Raw genomic sequence first — 11,219 nt, forward strand, 5'->3', positions numbered from 1 at the left:
CGCTTCTGGAGGCAGGTTGTTCCACTGGTTAATTGTTCTCACTGTCAGGAAGTTTCTCCTTAGTTCTAGGTTGCTTCTCTCCTTGCTTAGTTTCCACCCGTTGCTTCTTGTCCTGCCTTCAGGCGCTTTGGAAAATAGCTTGACTCCCTCTTCTTTGTGGCAGCCCCTGAGATATTGGAACACATAAAAGAGCCATGGTTGCCTACCCCTGACCTAATCCCTTAGTGACCATTCAAAGCTACAATGGACTGTGCTGCTTCCCCAGATACTTCTCCAGATGTCAGCTCGGAGAAAGATGAACCAGTACTGGGCACAACAGGAGGGGAATTGGTCAATGGCTCCATGCAGCCGGCTGAGAGTGATTTGGCCGTAACACAGCTGCAGCAGGACAGCCCTGAGGCTTCAGGTGGGGAAAGCACGCAGCTGCAGCCGGTCAGCGATGAGGAAGAGGAACTGCCTTCTGCACCTGATCCAAGAACATGCAGGGCAGAGAAAAGGCAGGAGCAGAGAAGGTCAGCCAGATTACTCATGAGGAGGCAGCCTCGCCTTTCTTGATGGGCTGCACCAGAAGTTGGCTATTTAGCACAGCAGACAGATGGAGACTATGTCGGGAACAGTGTGTTTGTTTTCTTGCTGTGTGTTCTCGCCTCGATCGTGTCTCTTCAGCTGTTGCCTTTGCCTTCGCCTGTGGATTTGCCCTTGTCTTGCCTTTGCCTTGGGAAGTTGCTTTTGCCTAGTGGACTGGACTTGCCTTTGCCTTGAGGACTAGGGTTGGCTTCATTTGAGTAGCCTGTGGAAGTCATCGGGATTGAGCTGGTGCCGGCACAGGGAATTGCTAGGGCAGTGGTGGCGAACCTATGGCACGGGTGCCAGAGGCGGCACTCGGAGCCCTCTCTGTGGGCACACGTGCCATTGCCCCAGCCTTACCCCCTCCTGCGACCTTCTCCTCTCCAGCAGCCCCCCTGAAGGAGAGTCGCCCTTGAGCGTGGCCCATACAGAGCAGCACAGCCAAGGACATGGCAGCCAGGCAGCGTAAGACAAGACTCTGCCCTCACACCCCATCGTGCACAGTTGATGCTGCAGGGCGCGGGCAGAGGGTGTGGCCGCCATAGCGCTGGTGGGCTGCCTCGGCGTTCTGTGGCGGGCCCTGGAGGCGGTGAGTGGTCCTGTGGGCAGGCGGGGTGGGGGATGAGGGCAGAGTCGGGGCGGGGCAGGGGGGTGGAGCGGGGGCGGGGCCAGTTTTTGGGCACTCGGTCTCTAAAAGGTTCACCATCACTGTGCTAGGGAATATCACTTCAATCTTAGAAGCCTTAATAAAGACGTGTGTGTGTGTGTGTGTACACGGGTGAGTGGGGTAGCACATGGACCTCCCCAAAAGGTACTTAAGATCCAATTCTGAAATTGTGATGGCCCCCTTGCGGGGGCATTTATGGCCGTTTGCAACAACCTGCATTTATGGCCCTTTGCAACAACCTGTGGTTATGTGACTGATTTGTGACATTTTTGCAGAAAGCCAGCATTTACTTCCACTTTTCGACTTCTTCTTCTTCTGTGTTTAGATCAAACTTTAGACTGCCATAATAAAGCCACCTTCTTGGCCTTATCGTTGCCTATCGTACCTTATTTTTGGTACATGTTTCTGGTAGTAGCTGACATACCAGTAGATGGGCCAGGCTCTGTGTCTCTCCACATTCACACAGCGTATCGTTATCCGCTAAGAGAGCGGCACGTGGCCTAGAGGTGGAATCTCACCTCACAATCAGGAGGCTGTCAGTTCGATCCTAGGTAGTAGCAGATATTTCTCTCTCTGGGCGCAATGTCTGCTGCGAACTCTGCGTAGGCGTCAGGAAGGGCATCGGCCAGTAAACGCTTGAGCTCCGTCCAGTCACCCCGACTCCATCCCAATGCAAGAGATTACAGGGTCATTAAAAGAAAAAAAAATGGCCTCCACTCGACCATATTGGTTTTACACTTAGGCCAGTGATGGCGACCCTTTTAGAGACCGAGTGCCCAAACTGCAACCCAAAACCCACTTATGCATCGTCGGGTGCCGGGTGGGTATGGCCCATTGGCTGGGCGTGGCTCATTAGGTGGCCGTGGCCCATTGGCTGGGCATGGCTGCGGTGGTAACGGCAGACTGGGTGGGACTAAAAAGTTCAATCAATCAATTCCAACTTTGCAAGATCTTTTTTTTCCCCGTAAGAAGTTGAAATTGACTGATTGATTGAACCCTTTTTTTTTTTTGGCACACGGCGGCGGAGGCCTAAAGCGAAAAGGTTTTATAAAACCCAGCTGAAGGCCTAGGACTGGGGCGATGGCGCATGTGCCCACAGAGAGGGCTCTGAGTGCCGCCTCTGGCACCCGTGCCATAGGTTCGCCACCACTGACTTAGACGCTCCAACTCTCAACCTATTCAGGGCCCTCCAAATAGTACAAGGGAAGTCAGATCCTTCAGCCATAGCCTCCTTTAATGTTATTCTTTACTCGATGGTCTCCTTCCTCCATCTTTTAATTCAATTTTGTTCTTGCGTACCCTCAAGAATGTTTGTTCTTGCCATAAAGCTTTTCCTAGATCTGAGTCTGTTTTTCGGCAAAAGTGCCTCGTAGTGAAGAGCGGCTTTGCTTGTCAGCCACTTTATTTGCTTAATTGTCAGGGTGATTTGATTATTGGCGTCAACGTCGCAAGAAAAGGTTGTAAATTGCGATCAGTTACGGAGCAGACTTAAGTTGTAAGTCAAGGGCAACCTATATTTCTTAAGTCCCAACAGATAGCATCGTTTAATTGAGAGGACCTGAAGCGCATACCCGCTGCTCAAGCTTATCGTATGGGCAGAAACAATTGGAGACTGGTGGTCCCTCAAATAGCCAGCCTATTCCATCCATTATAGGGGATGACGTGCACCTTGAATTCTACCCAAAGGCCAACTGGCAAGCATTGGGGTTCGCACAGCACTGGGGTCACATGGATATATTGAAGCGAATAGAATAGAATAGAATAGAATCTGGAAGGGACCTTGGAGGTCTTCTAATCCAGCCCCCTGCTCAAGCAGAACCTATACCGTCTCAGACAAGTTATTATCTAGCCTCTTCTTAAAAATCTCCAGTGATGGAGCGCCCATGATTTCTGGAGGCAAGCTATTCCACTGGTTGATTGTCCTCCCTGTCAGGAAGTTTCTCCTTAATTCCAGCTTGCTTCTCTCTTTGATCAGTTTCCAACCATTGTTTCTCGTCCTGCCCTCTGGTGCTCTGGTGAACAACCTGACCCCCTCTGCCTTGTGGTAGCCCCTCAAATACTGGAATACTGCTATCATGTCTCCCCTATTTCTTCTTTTCTTTAGACTAGCCAAACCCAAGTCTTGCAGCCGTTCTTCGTATGTTTTAGTCTCCAGGCCTTTGATCATCTTAGTTGCTTTTCTCAGAATTTTTTTCAAACTCTCAATATCTTTTTTGTGGTATGGTGACCAAAATTGGCTGCAGTATGCCAGGTGTGGTTTTACTAGGGTTTTACTGCATGTACTGTGGTTGATTTACTCTATTATTCTGTAAATAGAATCATTAGAAATCTCACTTTTTTTCCCGATATAAGAAAAAGTAAGATTTGACAGCTAAAATAACATTATAATCACAAGTTCCATTTTTTTTACAACCTGATTGTGCTCAAGGTTGATTTTAAAAATACCCTAGCTGTATTTTATCTTTCAGTGCATCACTTCCTTATGTTTTAACTTTATTAAATTCTCAGAACAGTGATCTAAAAACCCATATCTCCCTCCATGACTCAGGCGGTAGAACAGAATTTGCTACGTTTTAATTCCTCATTTTTGTGCTAATTTTTTCTTTGTAGATTCCTTGGGTTTGAGAAGGCTGGTTGAAACAAAACCTGACAAGAGATATTGCAAATTAAAGTAGTCTGTGCACTGTAATTACTCAATTTATTTTATGAAGTTGCCCAATGTAATTTAGAAATTTAATATATACTAATTACATTGGGTAACTGCATAATACAGATTAGGGCCGGGTCTTTGAGATAACCCACATAAATAAAGAACATCATTTGTTCTTATTTCTCCTCCTCTCTATACAGGACACCTGGAACTCTTTTGCTTTTATGAAAAACGTGATCACATCAGTAACAACTATGCATTAAGGAGACACTGAAGGGAGAGAAAAACCAACTAAAAGAATGAATAGTGAAGAGGAATTCTATGATGCTGTCACAGGTAAGTTAGCACAGTATAAAGTCTAAATTTGTAAGAAACCAGGATACTGGGTTTTTGTCTTGTGGCACACACATAATATTGCTGGGAAGGCAGCTGTCTTAGGGCCCATAACACCCCCTTTCCCTATGCCTTATGCCTTCAAACTTTTTCTTTCAACAAAACAAACCTCTCTGATCACATCAAGCCTCAATAGGAGCCTAGCAAAAGAGCAGAACCACCATGATCTCATCACCATACCTCCTGCTTCTGAGTCAACCACTGCTTTAGCAGCAGCCTTCGTGGAAGCAGAGCCCTTGGAGGTCCTAGTAGTCTGCTGTCCTCTCTCTTCCTCTTTTTAATTGTCCTCCTTCCTGCTAGCGAAGGAACCCAGAATGAACAAGATTCTCAGGGAAAGGGGTAACCAGCTTATCAAGTGCAAAAGACCAGGATCCCATGTGAAGGTCCAATTAAACTGATTTCTTGCTAAAGAGAATCTTCTCAGCTAATGGTTACTGCATGCTTGGAGTCAGATAAGAGTCCACGGAATTCAAGGGGGACGTTTGGCTACGTAGGGATTCTAGGCTGGTTCCTCTTTTAACTCCACCCCCACTTTAACTCTGCCACTCCTTTTCTTATAGACCTTCAGTCATTTCCATGTTCTGAAATGGTATAGGGCAGGGTCTCCTGCTTGAGCAGGGGTTTGGACTAGAAGACCTCCTGGGTCCCTCCCAACTCTGTTATTCTGTTTGTTTCTCAAATTGTTAGACAATTATTTTTTCCTTAGGAAATTTCCTTCCTTCCTTCCTTCCTTCCTTCCTTCCTTCCTTCCTTCCTTCCTTCCTTCCTTCCTTCCTTCCTTCCTTCCTTCCTTCCTTCCTTCCTTCCTTCCTTTCTTCCACTGGGCAAATGGGAGATAAAGGCAAGATTGCAGAACCTCACGGCACTCATTCTTAAGTACCTTAACTTAGTACCCTAAACCAGGGCTTTTCAACCAGTGGTATGGGGTACCACCTGTGGTACATTGGCACCTGGCAGGTGGTACACGACCATCCTAGAAAAGTGGTAGCCGGGGAGGGGAATAAGCTGAACTGGTGGCAGCACTGCACAACCCTGAGCGAGAGACGGCTGGAGCTGCAGGGCTGTCAGGGCTCAGCGGAAGCACCAGGATCAGCACCAGGCTCCAGCTGGAGCTCTGCGCTGAGCCTGGTGCTTCTGCTGAGCCCTGAAGAAGCACCAATCAGCTGGAATGTTGCAGCATCTCCAGGGTCTTGTGATTTACATTCAGATGCTTGGCAACTGATTCATATTTATGACAGTCACAGTGTCCCAGGGTCATGTGAAGTGACCAAAACCTGCTGCAACCACTCAGCAGATGGGGGGAATAAAAACCAAACATACCCCCACCCCACCCCCGCTGCCAATCCTCAACAGAAATGCTCACAACAATGAAAACCTCGGACAGGAGGAAGAGCGCCACCGGGCGGGCAGGCAGGTGTCTTGCTCGGCTGTGGCTTGGGGGGCACTTTTTTCAGTGCCATTGTAACTTCGAACAGTCACTAAGCGAACTGTTGTAAGTCGAGGACTACCTGTACTTTATCACTTTTCCCCCTTTTTTGGGGGGGGTCATCAAGTTTTTGACACCTTGTTAGGCAACTGGTGGTACTCGGATATTGCCATATCCTAAAAGTGGTACAATGGGTGAAAAGGTGGAAAAGCCCTGCCCTAAACTCTAATCATGTGTTAATTTCCTAACCTTGTCTCTCCCAGGCTGCTTCACACATCACTATTTTCTATGCAGATGAACATTATTATTTTGTAAATGAGGTTTGATTATAATACAGTTCATTCTGCGCACCGCACTTGCTGTGTGTGTATTGAAATCTCTTGCATGTGAGAAGACGACTGTTCCCATTCTCACATGCTCTAATAACAGAGTTAAGTGCCCCTGTGCTGACAAAAATAAACCAGAAAAGAGCCAGGAAAAACAAAAGAGAAAAACTAGCACTCTTGAACACACGGTCATGCATACTTAGTAATACCCACAGCCCAGCATATCTGACGGTCATCCAGAGCCTTGCCATATTGTTTTAGAAAAGCAACAAGCAAACATAAGGAATTGATTGGCTCATTTGACTTCTTAAAACTTACAACTTACAGGAAGGCATAACCAGATGGCCCTTTTCTTATTACCACCTTGAAAACTAGATTCTAATGGTAGTTAAGTAGCTATGATGGTGGCTACTCCTTAAGGGGAAAAGGCAAAAGGCATATTTTGGTTTGAGAGAAGTGGACTCAGAGCTTTGTGAGGGTAGAGATGAAAACAAAAACTAGAAAAACAGGTGACTGCTGTTTCCAAAATTAACAGGGAAGGCCAAGAGTTGAGCAAAAGAAACGGTGCTGTTTAACAATTACTCCAGCTTGCCAGATGATTTCTTCAGAGGAAAAAAATTATCAAATTGATTGTCTTGGAAATATAGCAGAGGATGCTCTCTTAATTGCAAATAATTACATTATATATATCCGGAAGCATTGGGAATTACCACCTACAGAATAAGTGTGCTACACTGCTTTTTCTCCAAGCTCTATAAAACTAGTTCTGTGAATAACAAAGTATATACATAAAATGCATTCTAGCTATTAACAGTTCCGTATAAATGTCAGAACAATTTTAAACGTTTGCCATCATCATTTATTAGACTCCTAACCTCCCATGATGAAAAAAAAGACTTTCAACAATTATATTCATTGTTTTTCAAACTTGGGCAACTTTAGGATGCCTAATCTCAGAATTCCCCAACCGCCATCACTTTCTTCTGTTCTGAGTAAAGGCTACAGTTGGCACACTAAATTAAGTAGGTATCTTTTAGGGGTCTGTCAACCAATCGTAAGTCGATGACTACTTATAAAATTGGATCTGCTCACGTGAGGTTGCATATCATTTGTCCTGTTTGTTCTGCATCCACTTAATATGATTTAGAAATTGAATAGGTAGATGGTTGATTTATTCAGCTTCTGAATTGTATTTCAAAAACAGTAAAAATAAATGTTCGCAGTTGTTCTGAATGTTGTGTTAACCATTTTTTCAGATTGTCAGGTCTCTGAAAGTTCAACCTTGTTTTTGTAATTCTTTTGAACTATGTGGTTGATTAGAAGATATTGCAATCAATGAGGTATTTCTGACTATTTCAGTGAGAGAGTCTCAAGAGATTTCACGTTTGTTTCATTAAAGATTAAATCTTGCAATCTACATGAATTATTGCCTCTCCATTCAAGCCCATGCAGCCCTAGGCTGCATCAACAGAGGGATAGTATCAAGATCACAAAGTGTTAATACCACTTTACACTGCTTTGGTAAGACTACGCTTGGAATGCCGCATCCAGTTTTGGTCACCATGATACAAAAAAGATGTTGAGACTCTAGAAAGAGTGCAGAGAAGAACAGCAAAGATGATTAGGGGGCTAGAGGCTAAAACATATGTTGACTGTTGCAGAAACTGGGTATGTCTAGTCTAATGAAGATAAGGACTAGGGGTGAAATGATAGTATTTGAGGGGTTGTCACAGAGAAGAGAGGATCGATCTATTCTCCAAAGCACCTGAGGGCAGGACAAGAAGTAACAGATGGAAATTTACTAAGGAAAGTCTTGTGCTCAGTCTAGAACTAAGGAGGAATTTCCTGACAGTGAGAACAATTAACCAGTGGAACAGCTTGCCTCCAGAAGCGGTGAATGCTCCAACACTGGAGGTTTTTAAGAAGAGATTGGACAGCCATTTGTCCAGAATAGTACAGGGTCTCCTGTTTGATCAGAAGATCTTCAAGGTCCCTTCCAATTCTGTTATTCCAATTTTTTTCTATGTATGCTTTGTATAAAAGCTTCACTTTTTAAAGTAAATTATATATTTTTTCACCTTGTAAGTCCACAACCCTTTCTGTTGATTTTGTTTTGGCAGGATCATCCTTCATTCTAGGAAAGTTTTCATTCTAGGAATTATAATTTGCTGTTTGGGAAAAGTATTTGTTTTCTCTTTGTGCTCAGCTTAAGATTTATACCCAATTGAAATCTCAGACAGAACTGAAATTCTGTTTATTTGAACGATTGGTGAGAACAGTCATCAATATTTTACGTCACACATGGAGATCCTTAAATCGTAGGATGAGTTTACCTATGTGAAAGTTGTAATATGACTGAAGAATTACTGATAAATATTCTGAGAGTAAATTGCAAGTCTTGCTACTTTGCAGAAGTTTAGTTCTGTTGAAGCAGTAGAAGATTATCACAGTACTTTATGAGAGTATTTTTTTAGCGATTTATCTTATTTGGCTTCCTCTGATGCTTCTAAAAACGCCATGTTTGTTAAAGTCTTGGAAGAATTAACAGATGTTCCTAAGCTGATACCATATTTATTTATATACAGAACTGAAGAGAACAGATGAAATAGATAACAATTATTTAGGCAGCCTTTGGAATGATAAGCTTGAGCGTCTTGGTTTAAAAATAAAAATCAGTAGATTGACCCCATTCCTCTGAAGGGTTAAGACCAGTTTGGGAGAATCAGCACACTGGTTTATCCTGTTTTTTTCTTCTTCTTTGTTTCTCAAAACATGTTTTCACCCTTATTGCGGCTATGCCATTACAAACATAGGAGAAAATACCATTAAGTTCCAACACATAAAAAACAAAAACATATTCTGGAAAAATCTGGAATTAAACTTGTTGGGTTAGCGTCTTTATAAATAGAGAAGATCTTGTTTTAATTACAGAAGAGCATGAAAGGAATGAAATTGGCATCTGCCGTGTGAAGTGGTTTAAAACTTAGGCATAGGTTTCGCCACCCCGATAAATTGGTAAAGAGTTGGCTTTTATCTCCCTTTCTGTAGCGATTGCATTGACCGACAATAAAACAAATTTACACTACTGAAATAGCCAGACATCATAATAATATTTACTTAATGTCACCTAAAAACGAATGTGTTTGTGGCGTTCTGGACTCTGAAAGAAACTGTACAGTGTATCAGGATTTTCACGTCTCGACTCTCTGCTGGCACTGTAACATCCTTCATGCCAAGGCCTCTTTGTGGAAACTCCTCGTGATGATGTGTCAAGGCTGCTGTCAAAATGACATATTTAACTCGGACGCACTAATGAAGGAATCCTTCCTTGCTGCATTGCATCTCTAATAATTGACCGGGCGGTGTAAACACGGCCAGGGAGGGTTGCTTACTTAGAGAACAATTCCTGTGCTTGAGTTTCTAGGTGGAGATTTTTTTTCTTCTTCTCCTCTCCCAGATTGTTGATCTCAAACTGTGAGCTTTGCTTTGCTAAGAGGTTGGACCTTTCGCTCAGGAATTCTTGATGGACAATTGACATTCAGGTTGAAAATCTTTTTTGGACGGGAAAGCAAGATAGTGGCTTTATTTTCTGTTTGCAGCTTTGTACACCATAAAAACATGTATCTTTAAAGTGTGTGTGCGTGCGTATATTATGTACAGTTTTTGTGATATGATATCTAGGTCCTGAATTTTATCTAACATTTATTGTGGAAAGAGAAAGAGATTCTGATTCTTATTTGACAGACATTGGGTTTAATCCCATTTAGTCCTGAGTAGGGGGTAAGAACTGGTTAAAATCTTGAGCCCCCTGATTTTAAGGAAAGTCTGATGCATAACATTGCCCGAGGATCCCATTTTTCAAACCAGTCTGTTGTTAGATATGTAACTGCGCATGCCCAAGATGGCGGATTGACTACGGCTCGCTCCGTAGTATACGGACCCGGCAAGTGGGTATGGGGGTGTTTTGGGGGTGCCTCGGGGGGCCTGCGGCGATGAGCGGGTGGGCGATCCCCCGCTCGGACCCGTTTTAGCCCGCCCGGCCCGTTTTTGGCCCGCCCTCGACCCGTTTCGGCTCCTCTTCAGCCTGGGCCCGTTTCCAGCCTGGGCCCAGCTTGGGCGACTGCAGCCGGAAGGACTCGGCTTGTTCGATCGCGGCTGGGAGGACCCGGCCGCAAAGCTGGGAGGACTCGGGCGGCTTGGAAGGACTCGGGCGGCCGGGAAGAACTCGGGCGGCTTGGAAGAACTCTGGCCGGGAAGACCTCGGGCGGCTTGGAAGGACTCGGGCGGCCGGGAAGAACTCTGGCCGGGAAGATCTCGGGCGGCCTGGTGGTGGAGGCCTGGCCTTGACTTTGTTATTCGGCTCCCCGGCCGGGCGCTGGCCTGCTCCGGTTGGTCGGACGGCCTGGCGTTCAGCCCGTTTTCGGCCCGATTTTGCGGCTTGGAAGGACCCGGGCGGCCTGGAAGAACTTTGGCGGCCTGGCGGCGGAGGCTTGGCTTCGCCCCCGTTACTTGGCTCCTTGGCCCTGGCGCTGGCCTGCTCCGGTTGGTCAGGCGGCCTAGCGTTGGTTGGGCGGCCTGGCGTTGGCCCTGTTTCAGTCGAGCGGCGGAGGCTCCAGTTCCGGCCCTGCTCTCCCCCGGCCCTGGCTTTTCAGCGGAGGGCCTGGTATGGCCCAGAGGACCCAGATGGCGACCTTGTCTTCGGCCGTTGGAGGCCCTGGTGAGGACTGGAGGGCACAGGAGAACGTGGCCCCGGCTTTATCTCTGGCCGGTGGAGGACCTAGTATGGCCTGGAGGATCCTGGCTTCGGCCCCGTTCCAGCCGATGGAGGACTTGGTGTGGCCGAGACTGAAAATTCTTTCCCCCCCCCCCTTCTTCTTTTTTGATCTCCCACAGCCGGACTTATGACTTAATCTACGTACCCTAGGACGGTCCTATTGGCCCTGCGCGATTCACCCCTCGCGCAGGCCTGGCCCAATAAGATCTCAAGGGCCCACCTCGAGGATGGGGTTTGGAACCCCGAGAGGTGGCATGCAGCGGGTGCAAACAGAAAATTATTCAAATTGGCCAAATTGAGGTTCTTTTTAAAGGGGTGTTTTAACAAATTTTTAGGGGGAACAAGGGTGGTTGGGAGGGGGGAGGTTCACCTTAGGTCAGGACCAGCCATGTCTGAGGGTTGCGGTGTAGAAAGGG

General features: G+C 45.9%; 1 protein-coding gene across 1 annotated transcript in view; it reads left to right on the forward strand.

The window, feature by feature from the left end:
* Positions 1-11,219, forward strand: part of OSBPL2 (oxysterol binding protein like 2) — a gene marked incomplete at its 3' end in the record, with an annotated part of 70,227 nt that overhangs the window by 16,573 nt on the left and 42,435 nt on the right. The window contains 1 exon segment of the mRNA XM_015818139.1: positions 4,085-4,220. Within this exon segment, the coding sequence (XP_015673625.1) occupies positions 4,184-4,220 (37 nt within the window).

The sequence above is a fragment of the Protobothrops mucrosquamatus genome, unplaced genomic scaffold (genome assembly GCF_001527695.2).
Source record: "Protobothrops mucrosquamatus isolate PMUCROS unplaced genomic scaffold, P.Mucros_1.0 scaffold683, whole genome shotgun sequence".
NCBI classification, from domain to species: Eukaryota; Metazoa; Chordata; class Lepidosauria; order Squamata; family Viperidae; genus Protobothrops; species Protobothrops mucrosquamatus.